This window comes from Rhinopithecus bieti, unplaced genomic scaffold (assembly GCF_001698545.2).
Source record: "Rhinopithecus bieti isolate Rb0 unplaced genomic scaffold, ASM169854v2 scaffold_6776, whole genome shotgun sequence".
NCBI classification, from domain to species: Eukaryota; Metazoa; Chordata; class Mammalia; order Primates; family Cercopithecidae; genus Rhinopithecus; species Rhinopithecus bieti.
This window is the reverse complement of record NW_016805299.1, coordinates 281705-307564: the sequence shown is the minus strand read 5'-3', so window position 1 is coordinate 307564 and position 25860 is coordinate 281705. Positions and strand designations below refer to the sequence as shown.

The window sequence follows — 25860 nt, the reverse complement described above, 5'->3', positions numbered from 1 at the left end:
CCTCGTGATCCACCCGCCTCGGCCTGCCAAAGTGCTGGGATTACAGGCGTGAGCCACCGCGCCCGGCTCACATCACGTCACTTTGGGAGGCTGAGGTGGTTGGATCACCTTAGGTCAGGAGTTCAAGACCAGCCTGGCCAACACAGTGAAACCCCGTCTTTACTAAAAATACAAACATTAACTGGGAATGGTGGTACACACCTGTAATCTCAGCCACTTGGGAGGCTGAGACAGGAGAATCGCTTAAACGTGGGATGTGGAGGTTGCAGTGAGACGAGATCGTGCCACTGCTCTCCAGCCTGGGTGACAGAGTGAGACTCCATCTCTGAGCCACTGCGCCCGGCCCATCTCAAAAAAAAAAAAAAAGTGATGTGACAGATCTGGCAGCAGACAATATGACTGCTCTCCTGGGAGTGACTTTCTCAGCTGAGCTTAGCTTCATACTGCAGAACTGCAGGCAGACCAGTGAAGGGAGACTGACTGTCTTTAGCTAAATTTGCAACATCTTTGCTAACTTCGCAAGCTTAGGTAGGTTGGTTATACCTGCAGTTTCTTTGTCTGCAAAATCAGGATGATGGTACATTAGCCAGTTTAGTAAATACTTTTAGAGAATTTACCAGTATGTGATATTTGATCATTCCAGTATTCATTCCAAATAATCCAAACTTTAAAAAATAAGTAAAATAAGTCAATGTGACTTGAGACATAAATTGTAATTGTTGCCTCTCCTAAGATTTTTAAGTGTCTAAAAGGAATTTTGCATAAGTTGACAGATTAGCAATCTTCTTTAAAAATATGTTTCTTAAGGCTGGGTGCAGTGGCTCATGCCTGTAATCCCAGCACTCCTTGGGAGGCCAAGGCAGGTAGATCTCCTGAACTCAGGAGTCTGAGACCAGCTTGGGCAACATGGTGAAACCCCATCTCTACAAAAAACACAAAAATTAGCCTGGTGTGGTGGCGCACGCCTGTAGTCCCAGCTACTTGGGGTGGAGAGGGGGCTGAAGTGAGAGGATCACTTGAGCCCAGGAGGTTGAAGCTGCAGTGAGCTGAGATCTTGCCACTGCACTCCCACCTGGGTGACAGAGACCCCGTCTTTTAAAAAAAATAGACATAAAAATATGTTTCTTAAAAGCAAACCTGTAGTTGTTTTTAAAAATCAGTAGTACAATTTAGCTTAAAAGTGTAAGTTGAGAAAGGGAAAGTTGGGTGTTTGGAGAAACTTAGTACAGTAATAAGTAACAGAACCAGGAAGAGGAGAAATAACCGATTCCAACTTCCCTGTTCCTGGTGATAACAATAGTTCTTTAATCCCCACAGCCAGTCTGTTAGCAGGCACCATCAGGGTTTATAGCACTGAAAATTTACTTGGTCTAATCATAAAGACCATGTCACGTGGACAGGGACTGAAAAGGAATAAGGAAAAACAATTGATGTCTTTGGGTTGCTATAACAGAATACCATAAACAGGTAGCTTATAAACAGCAGAAGTTTATTTTTCACAGCTCTCGAAGCTAGGAAGTTAGAGATCAAGGACCTGGCATATTTGGTATCTAGGGAGGGCCTGCTATCTTGGTTCATAGACAGCCATTTTCTCCGTGTGACTTCACAGGGCAGAAAGGAGCAAGGGAGCTCTCTGGAGGTTTCTTTTATAAGGTACTAATCCCATTCATGAAGGCTCTGCCATCATGACTTCATCAACTCCCAAAGGCTCCCCCTACTTACTATCATTGGGGTTAGGATTTTAACATATGAATTTTGTGGGGAACACAAATACTCAGTCTACAGCAGTTAGAATATAGAATTCTGGATGAATTTTTCCTTTTATAATTTTTTTCTTATTATAACATTGTTTATGCAACAAATTTATACTTAAAAAAATGACACACTGTAAATGGTTATCTGTGAAGCAAACTAAACAACTTGGAAATTTAAAAAATAAAACCAGTACCTTTTCTCTGTAAGGACCAAAAGTAGTAGCAATTCCACAGTGTCTTGAAATGATACATAAATGGCCAGGTGCAGTGTGGCTCACGCCTGTAATCCCAGCACTTTGGGAGGCCAAGGCAGGTGGATCACCTGAGGTCAGGAGTTTGAGACCAGCCTGACCAACATGGTGAAACCCCATCTTTACTGAAAATACAAAAATTAGCTGGGCATGGTGGTGGGTGCCTGTAATCCCAGCTACTCAGGAAGCTGAGGGAGGAGAACTGCTTGAACCCCGGAGGTGAACGTTGCAGTGAGCCAAGATGATGCCATTGCATTCCAGCCTGGGTGACAGAGCAAGACTCCATCTCAAAAAAAAAAAAAAAAAAAAGAAATGACACATAAATATATATAAACAGGGATCAAAGACTAGCATGGTATATCTTCAGTCTATTTAAACTGGCCTGTCATCTAACAATTATTCATATTTGCTTTGGATAATTACCTCTTATTACACAGCCTATAAAATTGTGCCTTCCCTGTTCTATGCTTATCATGTCCTTTCAACTCCCTATACCAGCTAGCACAAAACTTAGTGTATAGTAGGTCCTTGGTATAGTATTTGTAGATTTTATTCCATTAAACTTATTCTTTCTTTTTTTTTTTTTGAGATGGAGTCTTGCTCTGTCACCAGGCTGGAGTGTAGTGGCACAATCTCGGCTCACTGCAACCTCAGCCTCCCGGGTTCAAGCAATTCTTCTGCCTCAGCCTCCCGAGTAGCTGGGACGACAGGCATGCGCCACCACGCCTGGCTAATTTTTTTTTTTTTTTTTTTGAGACGGAGTCTCGCTCTGTCGCCCAGGCTGGAGTGCAGTGGCCCAGTCTCGGCTCACTGCAACCTCCCCTCCCGGGTTCAAGAGATTCTCCTGCTTCAGCCTTCCGAATAGCTGGGACTACAGGTGCCTGCCACCACGCCTGGCTAATTTTTGTGTATATTTAGTAGAGACAGGGTTTCACCGTGTTGGCCAGGCTGGTCTCAAACTCCGGACCTCAGGTGATCCCAGCACTTTGGGAAGCCGAGGCAGGTGGGTTACAAGGTCAGGAGTTCAAGAGCAGCCTGGCCAATATGGTGAAAACCGTCTCTACTAAAAATTCAAAAATTAGCTGGGTGTGGTGGCAGGTGCCTATAATCCCAGCTACTTGGGAGGCTGAGGCAGGGAGAATCGCTTGAACCGAGATCGTACCACTGCACTCCAGCCTGGGAGACAGAGCGAGACTCCATAAAAAAAAAAATCCCATGTTAATAAAATGTTTAATTGAAATCTCATTGGTATGTGAGTTATTACTAAGCAAAAAGGAAGACATGCTATTTTAGTTGTTCAAAAGATTAGCATATGCCTCAGCTCTCTCCTTGTACTTTCCTTTTTTCTTTGTAATAGACTCTACTTAATTTTTTTGCCCCTAAGATTTTGCCTCAGTCAGGCACGGTGGCTCACACCTGTAATCCCAGCACTTTGGGGGGCCGAGGTAGGCAGATCACCTGAGGTTAGGAGTTCGAGACCAGCCTGGCCAACATCCTGAAACCCTGTCTCTACTGAAAATACAAAAATTAGCCAGGCGTAGTGGCAGGCACCTGTAATCCCAGCTACTTGGGAGGCTGAGGCAGGGAGAATTGCTTGAACCCGGGAGGTGGAGGTTGCAGTGAGCTGAGGTTGAGCCACTGTACTCCAGCCTGGGCGACAGAGCAAGATTCCGTTTAAAAAAACAAAATTGCCTCTTAAACACTTTTTTGGCTATTGTCTCTTACTGGAGAATAATTTTTTGTTTGTTTTTAAAAGTTATTTTATATTTTATAATGAACAGAGATGGGTTCTCACTATGTTTCCCAGGCTGGCCTTGATCTTCTGGGCTCAGGCAATCCTCCCACCTCAGCTTCCCAAAGTGTTGGGACTGCAGGTGCAAGCGAGTGTACTGGGCAATACTTTATTTTTTTAGAAGTTTTATATTTATAGAAAAATTGAGAACATGGTACAGAAGTTCGATACCCTACACTCAGTTTTTCATATTATTAACATCTTATATTAGTATGTTAGGTACATTTGTTACAATATTTGAACAAATATTGGTACATTATTATTAACTAAAGTCTATATTTAGACTTTCTTTGTTTTTACCTAATGAGGTTTTTTCGGTCCGTGATCCCATCCATGGTATCACGTTACATTTAGTTGTCATATCTCTTTAAGCTTCTCTTGACTCGGGCAGTTTCTCAGGATTTCCTTGTTTTTGATGAGTTTAACAGTTTTGAGGAGTACAGGTCAGGCATTTTACAGGATTTGTCACTATTCGAATTTGTCTTTCTCAGGATAATACAAGGTGTAGGTTAATGGGAGGAAGACCACAGAGATAAAGTGCCCCCTGCTTTTTTCTTGTGATGGAATCTCACTCTGTCGCCCAGGCTGGAGTGCAGTGGTATGATCTCGCCCCACTGCAACATCTGCCTCCCGGGTTCAACCAATTCTTCCACCTCAGCCTCCTGAGTAGCTGGGACTACAGGCCACCACACCTGGCTGATTTTTATATTTTTTGGTAGAGATGGGGTTTCCCCGTTGGCCAGGCTGGTCTTGAACTCCTGACCTCAAGTAATTCACCTGCCTCAGCCTCCCCAAGTGCTGGGATTACAGGCATGAGCCAAAGTGCCTTTTTTCTTTGTTTTGAGACGGCGGAGTTTGCCTCTTGTTGCCCAGGCTGGAGTACAATGGCACCAATCTCAGGCTCACCGCACCTCTTGCCTCTGGGTTCAAGCGGATTTCTCCCTGCGCTCAGCCTGCTCGAGGTGTGAGCGGGAATTACAGGCATTCCACCCGACCCAAGCAAAGTGTATGTCTAGAGAGACGGGTTTCTCCATGTGGGCGATGGGCTGATCTCGACTCCCAGCCTCACCGGTGATCCGCCCGCCTCGGCCTCCCAAAGTGCTGCCGCGCATTAACAGGCGGTGACCAGCCACTCGCGCCTGGCCTAAAGTGCCATTTTAATCACATCATATCAAGTGTACATAGTAGTCTGGGTGCTATGGCTCACGCCTGCAATCCCAGCACTTTGGAAATCTGAGCACTTTGGAGGCCCAGTACTTGAGGCTAGGAGTTCAATACCAGACTGGACAATATAGAGAGAGTACTTCTCTACTGAAAAAAAAAAAAAAAAAAAAAAGCTGGGCATGGTGGCACCCTCCTGTAGTCCCAGCTACTTGGAGGCTGAGGTGGGTAGATTATTTGAGACCAGGAGGTTGAGGTTGCAGTGAGCTATGATTGTGCCACTGCACTCCAGCCTGGGCAACAGAGCAAGGCACTGTCTCTAAAAAACAAAAAAAGGAAAGAAGGAAGTGTACCTATTATCACCTTGACTATTGCGATTGGCTTGATGACCCGTCAGAAGTAGTGTTGGTCAGGTTTTCCCGTTGTAAAGTCACTTTCCTCCCTCTGCCTTTCTCCCTCAACCCAATACTATACACTTTGAAGAAATGTCATTACGTGCACCCCACACCTAAGGAGTGGGGGTTATGTGTTATGCTCACCCTTTCCCTTTTGTCCAACTCATACTACATTTCTCTTTCTAATATCAAAGTGCTTTTAAATAAAATCGTAAATCATGAGAAGCTGACACAGAATTTCTTTCTTTTACATGCTAAATTCAATCTGGAATCAAATCATATTGATTATTCCTTCAAAATACATCCAGAATACAATAACCTCTCACCACCTCCATTGCTACCATTCTGGTCCAAGTCACCATCTATCTCCTAAGTTATTGCAGCAGTTTTTGAACTGGTCTCCTTGCATCTCTGCCCTTGCCCCATACAGTTTATTCTCAATATAGCAATCAATGGTCCTTTTAAAACCTAAAATCATAGCCTCAGCCAGGTGCAGTGGCTCACGCCTGTAATCCCAGCACTTTGGGAGGCCGAGGCAGGCGGGTTGCCTGAGGTCAGGAGTTTGAGACCAGCCAGGCCTATATGGTGAAAATCCCTCCCTACCAAAATACAAAATTAGCTGGGCGTGGTGGCGGGGACCTGTATTCCCAGCTGCTCGGGAGGCTGAGGCACAAGAAATGCTTGAACCTGGGAGGTAGAGGTTGCAGTGAGCCTAGATGGTGCCACCGCACTCCAGCCTGGGCAACAGAGCAAGACTCCATCTCAAAAAAACAAAACAAACAAAAACCTAAAATTAGATTATGTCAGTCCTGTATATAAAATCTTCCAGGCCGGGGGTGGTGGCTCACGCCTGTAATCCCAGCACTTTGGGAGGCCGAGGCAGACAATATCACAAGGTCAGAAGTTCAAGACGAGCCTGGCCAACATTGGTGAAACCCTGTCTCTATTAAAATTACAAAAAATTAGCTGGGCATAGTGGCGGGCGCCTGTAATCCCAGCTACTCGGGAGGCTGAGGCAGGGTTCATCGCTTGAACCTGCTAGTCATAGGTTGCAATGAGCTGAGATCACACCACTGCACTCCAGGCCTGGCGCCAGAGTGAGACTCCATCTCAAAAAAAATCGTCCAAAAGCGTCCCATGTAACTCAGGGCCTTTGCACTTCATGTGCCTAATGGCAATCATTGAGATGTATAACTTTTCTTTCCAGAAAGAACTTTTCAGTCAGCTGCAAAGACTGCAGTTGCCTGACAGCCTCCCGCTGTGGCCTTTGGAATCTGCCTTAGCTTTGGTGCTTGTTCTTTCTTGGAAGCCTCAGGCAATGACTAGGCACAGCAAGTATTCTAGGGCCCAGCCATTTCTGCCTAATGTGGGACTCCTCTAATGGATAATCTTTGCTCTGGAGCTCCTCACTGGGCTGGCCAGCAGTTTGTCGACATGCATGGCTGTCCGAGGCCCTTCCTGTTCTCACACTAGAGCTCAGGAACTGACCATCATTCCCCTTAAAATGTGTGCCCTAGATGCCAAGAATTTTTTCAGGAAAGCAGAGAATGATGCTCTATAGAGCATATATTTCTTTCTTTTTTTTTTTTCTGGAGATGTAGTCTCACTCTGTTGCCTAGGCTGGAGTGTGGTGTTGTGATTTCGGCTCACTGCAAACTCTGCCTCCCAGATTCAAGCGATTCTCCTGCCTCAGCCTCCCTAGTAGTTGGGATTACAAGTGCCCACCCCTATGCCCAGCTAATTTTTGTATTTTTAGTAGAGACAGCATTTCACCATGTTGGGCAGGCTGGTCTTGAACTCCTGACTTCAAGTGATCCACCCGCTTTAGCCTCCCAAAGTGCTGGGATTACAGGCGTGAGCCACTGCACCTGGCCTTAGAGCACATATTTCTTTGCTAGTTTGATACATTTTTTAGAATAGTGTTTTCACTCCCTTAAAAGGGTAGATGCTTATTCTGACTAGGGCAGCCTACAAATACAGCTCAGACTTTAAGACATTTCCATATTGCTCAGGAAACTAACAAAAGTGGAGTGTTGAGCAAAGTAAGTGACATTTCAAATCTTGACTCTGCACTAACTAGCTGTGGGATCGTAACACATTTCATCTCTTGTTAAATAGGGATAACATTTCTGTACTTTGGCTGTTAGGAGAATAATATCAGATACTGGTGGAGAAAGCACTAATACCACATTAGCTGTGGAAATAATTATAAATTATCAAAGGAATATTAATACAATATATACAGTCTTCCCTCTGTATCCATGGGGGATTGGTTCCAGGAACCCCAGGGATACCAAATTTGGCTCACAGATACTCAAGTCTTTTATATAAAATGCCGTAGTATTTGCATATAAACAGTGTACAGTCATCCTTATACTTTAAATCATCTTAAAACAAAAATTAGTTGGGCGTGGTGGCATGTGCCTGTAGTCTCAGTTTCTGGGGAGGCTGAAGTGGAGGATCACTTCAGCCAGAAGTTGAGTCTGTGGTGGCAGAGCAAGACCCTGTCTCAAAAAAAAAAAAAAAATTAAAAATCATCTCTATTTATAATAACTAATTGTATAAACTAATTGTATAATACCTAGCACATTGTATAATACCTAATACAGTGTACATGCTATGTAAAAAGTGGTTATAAGTTTTTGTTTTTGTTTTTTTTTGAGACGGAGTTTCACTCTTGTCGCCCAGGCTGGAGTGCAATAGCGTGATCTTGGCTCACTGCAACCTCCACCTCCTGGATTCAAGCGATTCTCCTGCCTCAGCCTCCCTAGTAGCTGGAATTACAGGCATGTGCCACCACACGTGGCTGATTTTGTATTTTTAGTAGAGACGAGGTTTCTCCATGTTAGTCAGGCTGGTCTCGAGTTCCCGACCTCAGGTGATCCGCCCACCTCAGCCTCCCAAAGTGCTAGGATTACAGGCATGAGCCACTATGCCCGGTCAAAGTGGTTATGGTTTTAAATTAAATTATTTGAGAGATAGGGTCTCACTCTGTCACCCAGGCTGGAGTGCAGTGGTACAATCATAGCTCACTGCAGCCTCAAACTCCTGGGCTCAAGCAATCCTCCCACCTAAACCTTCCCCGTAGCTAGGGCTACAGGCCTGTACTACCACACCCCACTAATTCTTAAATTTTCTGTAGAAACAGGATGCTGCTATATTGCCCAGGCTGGTCTTGAAGTCTTGGTCTCAAGCGATCCTCCCATCTCGGCCTTGCAAAGTGTTGGGATTACAGGCAGGAGCTACCGCACCCAACATGTGTGTCTTATTTGTATTATTATTTTTGAGGCAGGGTCTTGATCTGTCACCCAGGCTGGAGTGCAGTGGCACAATCTCAGTTCACTGCAACCTCTGCCTCCCCAGTTCAAGCCATCCTCCCACCTCAGCCTCCCAAGTAGTAGGACTACAGGCACATGTCACCATGCCTGGTGAATTTTTTGTATTTTTTGTAGAGATGGGGTTTTGCCATGTTGCCCAGACTGGATTTGTATTATTTTTATTGTTGTTATTTTGTTTTTTTCCCCTCTGAATATTTCCATTTGTGGTTGGCTGAATCCGTGGATATGGAACCCACTGATAGAGGGCTGACTGTATATAAATACATAAAATATCAATACTATATATAATATCAATAGTTGTAGAGATAGGCATATATGGTTTATAAATTTAAGTCACATTCTTTTCTTCTATTCAATGGGAATTTAAAATTTTTATGTTACTTTGCTGGGGGCGGTGGCTCACTCCTGTAATCCCAGCAGTTTCAGAGGCCGAGGTGGGCAGATCACTTAAGGTCAGGAGTTCCAGATCAGCCTGGTGGCCAACATGGTGAAACCTGGTCTCTACTAAAAATACAAAAACTAGCCGGCCATGGTAGTGCTTGCCTGTAACCCCAGCTACTCAGGAGGCTGAGGCAGGAGAATTGCTTGAACCTGGAAGGCAGTGTGCAGTGAGTTGCAGTGAGCCAAGCTAGAAGGCAGTGTGCAGTGAGTTGCAGTGAGCCAAGCTAGAAGGCAGTGTGCAGTGAGTTGCAGTGAGCCAAGATAGTGCCACTGCACTCCAGCCTGGGCGACAGAGCAAGACCCCGTCTCAATCAATCAATAAATTAATAAATAAAAATTTGGGCCCAGCTTGGTGGCTCACACCTGTAATCCCAGCACTTTGGGAGGCCAAGGTGGGTGGATCACCTGAGGTCAAGAGTTCAAGACCAGCCTAGCCAACGTGGTGAAACCCCGTCTCTACTAAAAAATACAAAAATTAGCCGGGCGTGGTGGTGGGTGGTAGACGCCTGTAATCTCAGCTGCTTGGAAGCCTAAGACAGGAGAATGGCTTGAAGTCGGGAAGGGGAGGTTGCGGTGAGCCGAGATCGCGCCATCGCACTCCAGCCTGGGCGACAGAGTGAGATTCCACCTCAATAAACAAACAAATAAATAAATAAATACTGTCACTAACACAGATGGCTTCCTAGGAAATAAACTGGAAGAAATCTAGAACTTGAGGATAAGTGATCAGAAAAAGGAAAAATTAAAATGTAAATTTTAGAATAAAAATTAAAAAGTAAGAAACTGGAAGAACTCTAAATTTGTCTTTTGCGCTTTCGGGTAGTTTGGAAACTGTTCTTCACGTGTCCGCTTCCAGTAGCCGACCGATGACCGTCTTATAGAGCACTTCCGGCTTCATTTGCCACTCGCTCCTCCGTCTACCTACCTGGGCTTTCCATTGCGCTAGCGGAAAGCCTACCCCGCCCCGGAACTTAACCGTTGACGAAATGAAAGGTTTAAATCCTCGGAACCTTGATCCCGGAGCGCCGGTGGCGCCCGCAGTTCTCCAAGAAGACTTGGGATTGGTCGAGGGCGGAACCAGCGCGGGGCGCTGATTGGTTGGTACGCCAGTACGTAACGGCGACCGTGCGCGGCGCTCTAGCACCACCCCCGCTCCCTGACTGGCGGGGTTTCTGACCAGTCAGCAGGCGTGGCGCGGCCTTCGGTTTCGCGAGCCTGTGTTTGCCGCCTCGGTTCCCGCGACCCCAACGTCCCAGAGGCGGGGCCGGAGTTGGTGGTGGTGAGGCGGTGGCGCTCCCTGGAGCAGACTCCTGCTTCTACCCTGCAAACAGACCTCAGCTCCGCGGAAGTTGCGGTAAGTGGAGCTTTGTGCTCCTGGTTCCCTCTTGAGGGGCGGCAGCGGGGCCCGGGGAAGGTTGGTGGGAACATTCAAAGCCCTGTAGTGGGTTCCGCCCTCCAGGAGCCTGGAGCCGATGACGAGAAGAGGAGCTAGTGGGAGAAATTAAGCATTCCATGAAATCCTTGGGTATCATCTGAGCTCAGATATGTGAAAGTCGATAACGTGCCATTTAAAGTTGTTTTTACGGTGGAAATTTCTTGAGACCTGAAACCTTGAATGCTCCCTCTTGCATTCCTCACAATTTCTGGCTTACACTCTGCTACGTAGTAAAGGGATCAGTTAATGTTTGAAGTTCGTGGACTACTGAAAGTCAAGTGTAAGCCGCAAAGTGCGAGAATGCTATGCGTGTGAGTACAGAGACAGTATAGTACCATCACCAGGGTGTCTGGGAGAAGGTTTCACAGAGGAAGTGACATTCGAGTTGGATTGTGAGGGATGGCGGGAGTTTACCAGGGCATTCCAAGTTAAGGGGGGCAGCCTGTGCAGATACTGAAACCGGGGCACTGCAAGTAGTTCAGTTTGACTGGAATGTAGGATGAGTGGATGGAGGTTAAGGTTGGAATAATAGAGTGGGGCTGGATTGTGAAGATCCTTTATTCTGTGTATAAAGAAGAACCAACAGCTTTTTAAAAACATTTATTTTTATTTTTATTTTTGAGACGCAGTTTCACTCTTTGGCCTAGGCTGGAGTGAAGTGGCGTGATCTTGGCTCACAGTAACCTCCATCCCCCGGGTTCAAGCGATTCTCCTGCCTCAGCCTCCCTAGTAGCTGGGATTACGGGCACACGCCACCACGCTCAGCAGTTTTTTGTATTTTTACTAGAGATGGAGTTTCACCATATTGGCCAGGCTGGTCTCGAACTCCTGACTTCAGGTGATCCACCCACCTCGGCCTCCCAAAATGTTGAGATTACAGGCGTGCGCCACCGCGCCTGACATGAGCCATTGACTTTTAAAGCAGGAGAATAATTTGATCAGATTTATATGGAAACACCCTTCTAGCAGCACTGTGGGGACTTTTCCGTAAGTACCATGAGAGTTGGTGAAGGTAGCAACTGAGTTGGTGGGTATGGAAAGATTATTTGTATGGAAGAATGGGTGAGGATGATTTGAAGGTTTATATTGTATACGATGATGCCTTTATCTGAGAATATGTTTTGCTAGGTATAGATGTTGTGTGGTTTTAGTTTCATTAGCTTTAATTGCTTGTACAACACTGACAATGAAACTACCTTATGTATATTGTTTTAAAATGAGAAATCAACATCCATCTTTTCACCCCAATGAATAAAGGAAGAAGACACAAATAGCACATTTTAAGATACTTCTGTTTAATGAAGAAAAAATTGGCACTTTTTGTACTTCGTAGAGTTACAGTTACCCACGTGAATACTGTTATCCATGACAACCAAGTACTAAGGAAGGGTTTTAGGATTTAAAGCCTGCATTCCATGGAAGCTACATTAAACCTTTTAAGTCCAGATATTTCTAAGAAGGACTTTTTAGTCAACTTTTTTTTTTTTGAGACGGAGTCTCGCTCTGTCGCCCAGGCTGGAGTGCAGTGGTGCAATCTCCACTCACTGCAAGCTCCGCCTTCTGGGTTCACGCCATTCTCCTGCCTCAGCCTCCCGAGTAGCTGGGACTACGGGTGCCCGCCACCATGCCTCGCTAATTTTTTGTATTTTTAGTAGAGACGGGGTTTCACCATGTTAGCCAGGTTGGTATCAATCTCCTGACCTCGTGATCCGCCTGCTTCGGCCTCCCAAAGTGTTGGGATTACAGGCATGAGCCACCGTGCCTGGCCTAGTCAACTTTATTAAGAACACATTTTTCTCTACCTTGAACAAGGTATAAGAGCACTTTCAATAGGATTTTCAGCCTCTGACTTTGTCTAAAAAGTGTCTTCTAAATAATCTCTGCACCTGGATTAATTATCCTTTTCTCCTTTATCTTGCTTCACACAGAGTGAGACAGAGGCTCACTCTCTTGCCGAGGTTGGAGTGCAGTGGGACAATCTCGGCTCACTGCAACCTCTGCCTCCCAGGTTCAGAGGATTCTCCTGCCCCAGCCTCCTGGCTAGCTGGGATTACAGGTGTGCACTACCATGCCTGGCTAATTTTTGTGTTTTTAGTAGAGAAGGGGTTTCACCATGTTGGCCAGGCTAGTCTCGAACTCCTGACCTCAGGTGATCCACCTGCCTCGGCCTCCCAGAGTGCTGGGATTACAGGAATGAGCCACCACACCTGGCCTTAGACAGTTTCTTTTTCCTAGAATTAATACAGAATGTGCAGGACCTAAAGAACTCTTAAGATTTGAAAGAATATAGGACATACTAAACTCTAAAGAAAGGACTATGAGGTCTGTATTTTGCTTCAATAATACTTAGATGGAACTATCCAGTGGGCAGTTAGAAATATGGATTTGAAACATCCAGTCATGGCGGCTCATGCCTATAATCCCAGCACTTTTCGAGGCTAAGGCAGATGGATTGCTTTAGTCCAAGAGTTCAAGACCAGCCTGGGCAACATGACAAAACCCCGTCTCTACAAAAAATACAAAAAAATTAGCCAGGTGCGGTGGTGAATGCCTGTGGTCCCAGCTATTCGTGGGGCTGAGGTGGCAGGATCACTTGAGCTCAGGTGGTGGAGGTTGCAGTGAGCTGAGATTGCACCACTGTACTACTTCAGCCTGGGCTACAGAGTGAGACCCTGTCTCAAAAGAAAAAAGAAAATGGATTTGAAACTCAGAAGAGAGGTGGAGCTAAAGGTCTGCTATAGATAGGTGAGTGTAGAAGCAATAGGAGTGGAGGAGTACCCAGAGAGAGCATCTGGAGTTAAAAAAAAGAATACTGGGCTGGGTGCAGTGGTTCACGCCTATAATCCCAGCACTTTGGGAGGCCGAAGTGGGCAGATCATGAGGTCAAGAAATCAGGACCATCCCAGCCAACATGGTGAAACCCCATCTCTACTAAAAATAAAAAATTAGCTGGGCGTGGTGGCGCGCACCTGTAGTCCCAGCTACTCAGAAGGCTGAGGCAGGAGAATCACTTGAACTCAGGAGACGGAGGTTGCAGTGAGCTGAGATTGCGCTGCTGCATTCCAGCCTAATGACAGAACGAGACTGCGTCTCAAAAAAAAAGAAAAAAAGTACACTGATTTTTTAGTGACACAAGTCAGTTTGTGGGAATGCAGTACTTTTTTTTTTTCCACTGAAGATTCTTTAATGACTTCATTGTAGGCCCAATAAATATCTAACCCAAATCATTCTTTTCTGCTGCTTCATGGTTTTATGAGGATTGTAAGGCTTTTGATCAAAATCTCATACATTTAATACTACCTGCCCTACCAAGCTCACTGAGTTGATACCAAGGTTTTGGGGCAGAATCTAAGCTTTCCTTAAGGGATAGATATATTGGTAGATTTTGCTGCCTAGAATAAATATTAACAGTAATTTATTGGCAGGATGACTGTAACATATGAAAATGATTGGCAGAATCTACAAGCATTTAATCTTATTAATCTATAGTCACACTTCATATAAGAAGTAATCTAATTTTGCCTGTAATTTTAATATGTGGTTAAATCGTATTTTCTTCTTTGTTTTATCATTCATTAGTAATATTCTCTTTAATTCTTTAGGATACTGAGGATTTGAAATTAAAGAAATCATTCACCAGACATCATGGAGCCTATATATCCTCTTGCATGGCCCCAGATGAATACCAGGTATAGAAGTATTTTTACAAATATTTGTCTTACAGCTGTTCACATAACTTGGGAAGGTAGGTTGGAAGAGAAAAAATAACGTAATCTTTAGAATCAGGAAATTCTGGGTTCATATCCCAGTTCTACCACTTGTTAGGTGGGTTACCTTGATCAAGTTAATTAACTTGAGTATATTGGGATATATGACATATTTTTATAAGGCATGCAATGTGTAATAATCATATATGGGAAATAGGGTATCCATCCCCTTAAGCATTTATCTTTTGTGTTACACACAATCCAACTGTACATTTAATTATTATTTTTTTATTTTTTATTTTTTTTTTTTTGGAGACAGTCTCACTTTGTCTCAGTTCCTCATCTGTAAAATGAGGATGGTAATCTCTGTCTCACAGAAGATTATTGTGAAGAGTTATATAAGATTACTAAACTAAAGGGTCTAGTACGTAATAGGCACTCAGTAAATACTAGTTCCGTCCCCTCCTTCAGTTATTTTCATAACACAGATCTTTATTGACAGGAAATAGTACCTGAGCTTAAGAGGCTAAAAATTACCTCGGTGTTTGTTTATTTTCTAGACAACTGGGAAAGGGGTTGGGTTCTTTCCCTCTTAAAAATACTATTCCTTGTTGGGAATAATTTCACATTAGATATACCAAGTTTCCTCAGACATTCCTAAGCCTTTGTCATGTGAAGTAGGAGCTTGCCACCTGTCTCCCAATTTTCTCTGTCCCTAGTTACTATGGGGACTGGGCAAATCAGCTTGTATTGTTTGGCTCTTTGGATCATTTATTGCTCTTTTTTCCCCTAGGGAACAACAATTAATGCTGACATGTGCATTTTTTTTTTCTTCCAAACTAGAATTACATTCATGGGTCCCCTTTATTCTCTGTAATGTCTTTCTTTGTGCCAGATGTTCTTGATGAACATAATGGGAAACATGACCCAAGGAGGCTATCATATTCCTTTTGCTTTAATTTTGGCCCTTGTGTTCTACCCCCCTGCCATCTCTTATTTGAAAATTGGTCAGTGCGGTGGCTCAAGCCTGTAATCCCAACACTTTGGGAGGCCGAGATGGGCGGATCACGAGGTCAGGAGATCGAGACCATCCTAGCTAACCCGGTGAAACCCCGTCTCTACTAAAAAAAATACAAAAAATTAGCCGGGCATGGTGGCGGGCACCTGTACTCCCAGCTACTCGGGAGGCTGAGGCAGGAGAATGGTGTGAACCCGGGAGGCGGAGCTTGCAGTGAGCCGAGATGGCGCCACTGCACTCCAGCCTGGGCGACAGAGCAAGACTCCGTCTCAAAAAAAAAAGAAAAAAAAAAAGAAATGTGTCAGTGAGCCAGGTGGTTCATGCCTGTAATCCCAGCACTTTGGGAGGCTGAGGTGGGCAGATCGCTTGAGGTCAGGAGTTCAAAATCAGCCTGGGCAACATGGGAAACCCCGTGTAGACAGAAAAATTTTCTCAAATTCTATTCTTAGAAGGGTACAGTTGTGTAACAAGTTCAGTATATTTTGTTTCTAATTTTAAAAATTTAAATTTTTGTGGGTACGTGGTATATATATTTATGGGGTATATGACATATTTTTATAAGGCATGCAGTGTGTAACAATCACATATGGGAAATAGGGTATCCATCCCCGTAAGCATTTATCTTTTGTGTTACACACAATCCAACTGTGCACTTAGTTATTATTTTTTTGTTTTTTATTTTTTATTTTTTGGAGACAGAGTCTCACTTTGTCTCCCATAATGGTTTCGCCCTGTTGGCCAGGCTGGTCTCGAACTCCTGGCCTCAAGTGATCCACCCGCCTTGGACTCCCAAAGTGCTGACATTATAGGTGTGAGCAACCGGGCCCAGCCCCATTAGTGGTCTTTTTCTTATTGTGGTTTTCGTGTATCATTCACTCATGTAAAATGAAAAGTTTTTTATGGTACCCTATATGATTTAATATTGAAACCTTGCTTTACACTGCCCCTGACATCTTTGTTGAGGAATTATTTATAATTACGTCCTTTTGATGCTTCAGTAATTAAACTTGTGCAGTATTTTGTTATTCCAAAATACCAAATTTGGAAACACTGGAAAATAATTAAGAATCTATTAAGGTTTTTTGCTTTTCATAACTATTGGGTATTGTCTAGCAATTATCTGAAATTAGTTCAGAAAGACAGATTTTAGTCCAGGAGCCATGGCTCATGCCTATAATCCCAGTGTTTTGGGAGGCCAAGGTGGGAAGATTGCTTGAAACCATGAGTTCAAGACCAGTCTCGGGAACATAGTGGGACCCTGTGTCTACAAAAAATACAAAAGTAAACCTCACGTGGTGGTGCACATTTGTGGTCCTAGCTGCTTGAAAGGCTCCCTTGAGCCCAGGAGTTTAAGACTGCAGTGAGCTATGATTGTGCCCTTGCACTCCAGCTTGGGCAGCAGAGCAAGGCCCTGCTCTTTAAAAAAAAAAAAAGAAAAGAAAAGAAAAGATTTTAGTTTAAATTTAAATGTAAATTTATGATTTATACTCATTTTCTGTTACTTAAAAGGGACTTTATAGGATTGTCTTGTTCTTTTTTAAAAGCTTGTGTATATATAAATTTACATATGCATAGATAAAAAGGACAAATAAGCCAAATTTTGAGTGTCTATTCTCCTGGTAGTAGAGTTACAAGTGAGTTTTCTTTTTTAAAAAATATATTTTGGGCTGGGCGCGGTGGCTCACGCCTGTAATCCCAGCACTTTGGGAGGCTGAAGCGGTGGATCATGAGGTCAGGAGTTTGAGACCAGCTTGGCCAACATGGTGAAACCCCGTCTCTACTAAAGATACAAAAAATTACCTGCATGTGGTAGCGCACCCCTGTAATCCTAGTTACTCGGGAGGCTGAGGTGGGAGGATCACTTGAACCCAGAGGCGGAGGTTGCAGTAAGCTGAGATCACGCCATTGTACTCCAGCCTGGGCAACAGGGTGAGATTCTGTCTGAAAAAAAAAAAAGGCTGGGCGTGGTGGCTCACGCCTGTAATCCCAGCACTTTGGGAGGGTGAAGTGGGCAGATCATGAGGTCAGGAGATCGAGACCATCCTGACTAACACGGTGAAACCCTGTCTCTACTAAAAATACAAAAAATTAGCCAGGCATGATGATGTGCGCTTGTAGTCCCAGCTACTTGGGAGGCTGAGGCTAGAGAATCGCTTCAACCTTGGAGGTGGAGGTTGCAGTAAGCCGAGATTGCGCCACAACACTCCAGCCTGGGTGACAGAGCGAGAAGCTGTTTCAAAAAAAAAAAGAGTATTTTTTGGCCGGGCACAGTGGCTAATGCCTATAATCCTAGCACTTTGGGAGGCTGAGGCAGGTGGATGACTTGAGGTCAGGAGTTCGAGACCAGCTTGGCCCACATGGCGAAACCCCGTCTCTACTAAAAATACAAAAATTAGCTGGGTGTGGTGGCGCATACCTGTAATCCCAGGTACTCAGGAAGCTAAGGCAGGGGAATTGCTTGAACCCGGGAGGCAGAGGTTGCAGTGAGCTGAGATCATGCCACTGTACTCCAGCCTGGGTGATGGAGTGAGACTGCGTCTCAAAAAATATATATATATGTTATATATATTATATATATATATATTTTATATATATATATAAACTCTTTGCAGTTTACAAAAGTAATCTGAAAATACCATCACCTTAAAGATAGTTGATTGTTTCCTACCAAATGTCTACCGAGTTTGCTATTCCTTGTGCTTTAATTTTAAATTGTTTTTTTGAAAGGTTTCCTTCAAGCAGGATGGTACCTTTCCACTTTCCTCCATCAAAATGTGCACTTTGGAACCCAACACCAACTGGAGATTTCATCTACTTACATCTCAGTTACTACAGGTATAACATGTTTCTTTTTTTCAAATCAAACCAGTATAAACAAGAGTAATACAAAGATGTGTAAGGCAAAGTTGATTACTATGACCAATTATTAATTTTTCTTTACTTTTCTTTTAGAAGCTCCCTTCAGGCAAAATCTTCCTTCTGCTGCTTCTTAACATCTGTTCCTTGTACTTTTGAGAGATAATCTTAATTTCCCAGTTTTCTGCAAATTCTGCATATTGTAGGAATTCAAAAGAGGTGAAATATAATAAAAATTGAAAGTGTCTTTTATCATATCAGCATGGTGTCCTTGTAGAACATTGAGAAGCTTGAACTGATTTTTGAGTGGATCAGATTAGAAGGAGTATAAAATCTTGTGGTTACCTCCAGGACCTTGACAGAAAGACAAGAAAGAAGTTTAGGTGTAAAGTAATAGAAAATAGATCTATTGAGGTTTTGTACCTAAGAGTTACTTGTTAAAAGTAGTATTCTAAGAAAGATAGATTGTGGTGGGGAGAGCCTTGAGTCAGCCTAGCTTCAAGATGCGTTTCTGTAATCACACAGGTGTATACTGTCATGGTTTAAGGTTCTGTAACTGGGCTGGGCGCAGTGGCTCACACCTGTAACCCCAGCACTTTGGAAGGTTGAGGCAGGAGGATTGCTTGAAGTCAGGAGTTTGAAACCAGCCTGGGCAACAAAGTGAGACTTTGTCTCAATAAAAAATTAAAATAAAAAGTAAAAAAAAAAATAAGGAAAAAAAAAGTGCAATAACTGGAGGAAGACTGCCTAGGGAATCAAATCCTGATTCTACTGCTTATTTATGTGAACTTAGTAAAGTAGCCAAGGATCAGGTTCCTTTTTTATAAAATGACTATAATAATACCACTTTCACAGTTCTCTTCTAGGGGTTAAATAAGACTCTGTAAAGCAATTGTCACAGTGCCTGGAATAGAAAGTATTTCATAAATGGCATCTATTATATATTATAAGGACTTAGAGCAATGTAGCAGTATTCAGATCAAGAGGAAAGAATGAAACAAGGTGTTTTGAAGAAATAGTTTGTAGTATTTGATGATTGACTGACGAGAGGAACGAAGGAAAGATACAAGTCAGAAGGTATTCAGGTTCAACACTAGTTGGCAGAGAAGGGTGGTACCATTGACAAAAATAGGGAGAGTTATGGAAGTTCAACTAAATAATGGTTAGTCCTGTTTTTATTTTTTTTATTGTTATCATTCTGTACATTTTGAGTAGTTTCCTTTGTTTTTTTTCTTTTTTTTTTTTTTTTTTGAGACAGAGTCTCGCTCTGCCCCAGGCTGGAGTGCAGTGGCCGGATCTCAGGTCACTGCAAGCTCCGCCTCCCGGGTTCACGCCATTCTCCCGCCTCAGCCTCCCGATTAGCTGGGACTATAGGCGCCCGCCACCTCGCCCGGCTAGTTTTTTGTATTTTAGTAGAGAGGGGTTTCACCGTGTTAGCCAGGATGGTTTCGATCTCGTGACCTCGTGATCCGCCCGTCTTGGCCTCCCAAAGTGCTGGGATTACAGGCTTGAGCCACCGCACCCGGCCTGTTTTTCAAGTCTACTTATTTTCTCTTTAGCTGTGCTTAGCTGCCATCTAACCTGTTCATTTAGGTTTGGTTTTTTTTTTGTTTGTTTTTGTTTTGTTTTGTTTTGTTTTGAGATGGAGTTTTGCTCTTGTTGTCCGGGCTGGAGTGCAATGGCTTGATGTCGGCTCACTGCAACCTCCACCTCCCAGGTACAAGCAGTTCTCCTGTCTCAGCCTCCCGAGTAGCTTGAATTACAGGCATGTGCCACCATGCCTGGCTAATTTTTTTGTATTTAGTAGAGATGGGATTTCACCATGTTAATCAGGCTGGTCACGAACTCCTGACCTCAGGTGATACCTGCCTCAGCCTCCCAAAGTGCTGTGGTTACAGGTGTGTGCCACCGTGCCCGGCCCTCATTTAGGTTTTTTAAATGTGGCAGTGTACTATATATATGAAAGGATACTTATAGTATATATGCATAGTTAATAGAATAAAAATACACATTTGTGTACCTATCCCCAGTTAATTATATAACTCATTGAATTTTTGCAAATTATATTTTTTATTTCTTTAAGTTCCATATGGCTTTTTTACTCAAATTTGCCTGGTCTGTTTTCATAGTATCTTATTCCTGGCTCATATTTTGGTTTTCCTTTTACATTTTTTAAAACATTTAAATCACACTATATTTTGTATTCAATACAGTAGTTTCCCCCCTTTATACATGGTTTCACTTTCTGTGGTTTCAGTTACCCACAGTATAGTACAATAAGGTATTTTGAGAGACAGACTATATGCACACAACTTTTATTACAGTATACTGTTAAAATTATTCTATTGTATTATTATTGTTAATCACTTACTGTGCCTAATTTATAATTTAAACTTTATCATAGATATGTATGTATAGGAAAAAACATAGTATATATAGGATTTGTTACTATCTGCGGTTTCGGACATCCACTGGGGGTCTGGAACATGTCTCTCAGAGATAAGGGGGCACCACTGTAATACTAATTATATCTGAAGCCCATACACAGTATGTAAAGAAATAGATGTGATTGTTTCAACTTACAAAAACAGGAGACCTACCTGCTGAGGTTCATCAAGTTAACAAAATGCCTGGAGAACAACTGTAGTTTCGTGTCTGTTTATTGCCATTCTAGTTTCCAGGTGACCCTCCCTATCCCCTGCCTTTGACCCTGGGATTTCCTGACAATGATCTTTCTGTACATTTTTTAAGATGTGTGTTATAATTTAGACAGCATTTTGTGGCAGGAGGTTTTTTTAAGATATGAGGTCTACCATATTCATAAAAGACTTGTTGTTTTTCAGAAATCCAAAGCTTGTAGTGACTAAAAAGACCATCCGACTTGCTTATCGTCATGCTAAGCAGAATAAAGAAAATTCATCATGCTTTTTACTTGGTTCTCTGACAGTAGATGAAGGTAATACACTTTTAAAAATTGACCAGTGCTCATGTCTGAAATCCCCGCACGTTGGGAGGCTGGAGTGGGAGGATTGCTTAAACCTGGGAGTTTAAGACCAGCTTGCATAACATAGTGAGACCCCATCAGTACAAGAAAACCTTTTTAAAAATTACTTGTATGACTGCAATAGAATTTATTGATTCGGTCAACTATTGTATTTGCTTTGTGCTAATTTTCTTTGCTGTGTACCAAGGATATGAAGATGAGTAAAACCATCAATTACAGACTTCACTATCTGGTCAGATGGATGAATATATATAAGCAAGTAAGAGTTTAGTATACTCTTGTAAGAGTTTAGTTTACTATACGATTTTAGTTTAGTATTTAAGAGTTTAGTGTACTATTGGTATGAACAAAGTGCTTTGCTATAATGTAGTCTTGCTGGGTTGATTTTACGTTTTTAATCAGTATGCTATATAATAGCTGTTATTTTTGTTCTACAGATGAAGAAGGTGTGACATTGACAGTAGATCGCTTTGATCCTGGTCGAGAAGTACCTGAATGTCTAGAAATAACCCCTACTGCTTCTCTTCCTGGGGACTTTTTGATTCCATGCAAAGTTCATGTTCAAGAACTTTGTTCAAGAGAAATGATAGTTCATGGTGTAGATGACTTCAGTTCAGCTTTAAAGGTGTGATTCATTGACAACTTGATAGTTAATTCAACACAAGAATCAAACTATGTTTAGTATGCTGTATTTTAGTAAAACCTTGTTTGAGAATTATTCACAATAATTTGATTGAATTATTGTGAACCTAAAATCCAACTAAATGTGTTTCTGAGGGCAAAAATTCTAGGTAAGCCTTTCAGAAGAAGCAGTGTAACCAAGATAAGAAGGTTCAAGATGTACTTAGGGTAGTGTTCAGGGTATACATTTTTGCTGAATTTGTGGGCAGTCAGACTGGAGTATTAATTTGGTCAGATTACAGAGAGGCTTGCCTGGGCATAGTGGCTTGTGTCTGTAATCCCAACACTTTGGGAGGCTGAGGCAGGTGGATTGCTTGAGCCTGGCACTTCAGCCTTGGTGGGAGCAAGATCCTTTCTCAAGAAAAAAGAGCCTTGTCTGCCAGCCTTAGGAATTTGAACTTTGTCCATATGGGCCATGTAGTAATTGAAGGTTCTTGAGAAAAGGAAACACTGTCAAATCAGAAATAAGTTAATCTGATAGGGTAGGCTGACTGAAGTTATAGAGAGTAGCCATTGTAGTAGTTGGGCTGGTGTGTATTACAGAGGGATGTATTAACCTATAGTACAATGATAGCAGTGAAACTAGGAAGGACACAGTGGGCATGGGCAAATACAGAGGGAGAACTAACTTGACAGTTTGTGGTAGCAAGAAAGGAATCAAAGAGGAATGGACTTTAGATTCTTTGAGACTCAATCAGAACTATTTTATGAGGCCAGGCATGGTGACTCACGCCTGTAATCCCAGCACTTTGGGAGGCTGAGGCGGGCTGATCAAGAGGAGTTCAAGACCAACCTGGCCAACATGGTAAAACCCTGTCTCTACTAAAAATACAAAAAATTAGCTGGGTGTGGTGGCACATACCTGTAATCCCAGCTACTTGGGAGGCTGAGGCAGGAGAATCACTTGAACTGGGAGGTGGAGTTTGTGGTGAGCTGAGATTGCACCACTGCACTCCAGCCTGGGCAAAAAACCGAGACTCCTTCTCAAAAAAAAAAAGACTTATTTTATGTCCATGTTTTCCATGTAGTAAGTATTTATTGGGGTGACTTCCCAATATGACGGAAGTGCTGCTAGGATATTTGCATTGGAAATGTGTAGTGGAGCTTGGGACAGTGAATCTTACTTGCTTTGATATAATTATTCACATAATCTTTTGGTCACATGGAAGAAATGAGAACTGAAATGTAAGTCAGAAATCATTTAATTTTATTAGTGCAAGATATTATATATGTATATGTATCAGTATAAAATAAACTTTGCACGTTTCGAAGTTGTAAAATAATTATTTAATATTGATTTCTCAGGCTCTACAGTGCCATATATGTAGCAAAGATTCCTTGGACTGTGGTAAGCTGCTTTCCCTAAGAGCTCATATCACTTCCAGGGAGACTTTGGACAGTGTGGAATTTGACTTGCATTGGGCAGCAGTAACTCTAGCAAATAACTTTAAATGCACACCTGTGAAGCCCATCCCCATTATTCCAACAGCTCTGGCAAGAAACTTGAGCAGTAATCTGAATATTTCTCAAGTTCAAGGGACTTATAAATATGGGTAAGTAAAAGATACATTAATCTAAACATTAGTTGCATTAGTATATTTTCAGAATGTCCATGTAATATGAAAGAATTGTGCAGTCAGTTTACATGCCAGAGATATGGTGGCTTGGTTAATGACAAGGGAAAGTAAAAAACGAAGTGCTTTATTGTTGTTGAATATAAAGTTTTCTTTTAAGTTTTGCCACCACCTACAAAAAATTGGTGATAGGGCCCGGCGCGGTAGCTCACACCTGTACTTGGGGAGGCCCAGGTGGGCGGATCACCTGAGGTCAGGAGTTCAAGATCAGTCTGGCCAACGTGGTGGAACCCTGTCTGTACTAAAAATATAAAAATTAACTGAGCGTGGTGGTGCATGCCTGTAGTCCCAGCTACTCGGGAGGTTGAGGAGGGAGGATCATTTGAACCTGGGAGGTGGAGGTTGCAGTGAGCTGAGATCGCACCACTGCACTCCAGCCTGGGCAGCAGAGACTCCATTTCAAAAAAAAAAAAAAAAAGACAAAACTGAGTGGCCATAAAGTATAATGTCTGGACAACTCAGTTCTTTTTTTGAGATGGTGTCTTGTTCTGTCACCCAGACTGGCGTGCAGTGGTGGGATCTTGGCTCACTTCCACCTCCAGCCTCCCGAGTAGCTGTGATTACAGGTGCACGCCACTACACCGGCTAAATTTTGTATTTTTAGTAGAAATAAGGTTTCACCATGTTGGCCAGGCTGGACTTGAACTCCAGACCTCAGGTGATCCTCCTGCCTCAGCCTCCCAAAGTGCTGAGATTACAGGGGTGAGCCACCATGCCCAGTCCCAGAGACCTCAGTTTAAAAAAAAAAAAAAAAAAGGTGGTGTTAAATATATTAAAATTGGAGGCCAAGGTGGGCAGATCACGAGGTCAGGAGTTCTAGACTAGCCTGACCAACATGGTGAAACTCTATCTCTACTAAAAATACCAAAAAAAAAAAGAAAAAAAATTAGCTGGGTGTGGTGGTGCATGCCTGTGTAATCCCAGCTACTCAGGAGACTGAGACAGGAGAATCGCTTGAACCTGGAAGGCGGAGGTTGCAGTGAGCTGAGATCACACCATTGCATTCCAGTGTGGGCGGCAGAGTGAGACTCCATTTCAAACAAAAAAGAACGAACAAACAAAAAATTGGTTGATAATTTATTATTTGAAAATGTAAGGAGAAATTATGTTCTATATTATATATTCTGTATTATTGTTCGTATTTTATTTAGGTTTTAGGCCATTTTTTTTCTTAACTATAACCTAATTATGAACCCAAGGGAGGTTAGATTATTTATAGTATGCAGTTTAAACTGTGAATAATGAGCATTGCAGATAGAGAAAGGAGATAATTAAATAAAAAGTTACAGTACTCTTGCTTACCAAATTGCCAACTACTTGAGGGTGGAGTTTCTTTACAGAGCTGGAGTAGAATCCTCTCCAGCTTCCTATCTCCACTCTTAATTTCTTAGGAAATATAAGCCAAAATGCATGCTTTCTAATCCTCAGCGGGGCTACTTCCTTGAATCTTCATCTATTTATCTTTTATCTACAAAACTAGGTTAGACAATATAAGCACTCTCTACTTTAAAGTTTGACCAGAGACTGCTCCAAATATTACACTTCTGGCTTCCTTTCCCAGTGACTCCACCCTAGTTCCTGTTAGGCCTTTCAATCTAAAAATGTTTGCCAAAGTACACTCAATTCCAAGTCTTATTCTCTAAAAATACGTCTTCAGAACCAGATTCTAACCAGAGCTGTGCTTTCTGGTGGCCCAAAGGAAAAATTGTTGGTATATTCCAAAATCGTGGAGTGGTCAAAAGTGAGCAAAGCTTGTTTGAATTAAATGAAACATTTAATTCACTTGAATTAATAAAGTACTTCTCAAGTGGAGCATGGGATTTTTTATTTAAATTAACAAAAAAATTAATTTGTCAAAAAAAAAATTAATTTGTTTTCCTTAGTACCCATGCCCATTTACTTGAATAGCATGAATTTACCTTTCTTGGAATTATCCATCTGTGACTGCTGGGCATGCTGGTAGTAACCAGGATGTTCAGTATTCTGTCAATCACCTATTCCCCTTGCCCCTTCCTATCTAGAATCGTCTATGGTGACATTTGCCATGCCAGGTGCATTGGCACACACCTGTAATCCCAGCTGCTTGGGAGACTGAAGCAGGAGAATGGCTTGAGCTTAGGGTTTCAAGGCTGCAGTAAGCTATAATAGTGCCTGTGAATAGCCACTGCTGTCCAGCTAGGACAATATAGTGAGACCTCATCATTAAAAAAAAAAAAAAAATATTGACATTTGCCCTTTATATATTCTAATATTTACTGGGGCCCATTATGGAATAGGTATTATGTTAGACATTGGAAATAAATAGATTAAAAACTATACTTACTATCCATTGAATATGTTGACATCTAAACATGATGTGCTATAATGGAGGTTTATATACAGTGCTGGGAAAG

The 25860-nt window shown here is 42.5% G+C and overlaps 2 protein-coding genes across 2 annotated transcripts in view; one reads left to right on the top strand and one right to left on the bottom strand.

The window, feature by feature from the left end:
• The window catches only part of CMPK1 (cytidine/uridine monophosphate kinase 1), a 60196-nt gene extending 48262 nt beyond the window's left edge, over nt 1-11934 (bottom strand). The window contains exons 1-3 of the mRNA XM_017872055.1: nt 11913-11934; nt 10466-10620; nt 10091-10269 (exon numbers count right to left, since the gene is read on the bottom strand). Coding sequence (XP_017727544.1) covers nt 10091-10269; nt 10466-10620; nt 11913-11934 — 356 coding nt within the window. The remainder of the gene's footprint in view (nt 1-10090; nt 10270-10465; nt 10621-11912) is intronic.
• Nucleotides 10354-25860, top strand: part of STIL (STIL centriolar assembly protein) — a 66040-nt gene continuing 50533 nt past the window's right edge. Inside the window, exons 1-6 of the mRNA XM_017872067.1 lie at nt 10354-10486; nt 14170-14256; nt 18020-18127; nt 20992-21104; nt 21590-21777; nt 23139-23386. Of these exons, the coding sequence (XP_017727556.1) occupies nt 14213-14256; nt 18020-18127; nt 20992-21104; nt 21590-21777; nt 23139-23386 (701 nt within the window). The 5' untranslated portion in view covers nt 10354-10486; nt 14170-14212. The remainder of the gene's footprint in view (nt 10487-14169; nt 14257-18019; nt 18128-20991; nt 21105-21589; nt 21778-23138; nt 23387-25860) is intronic.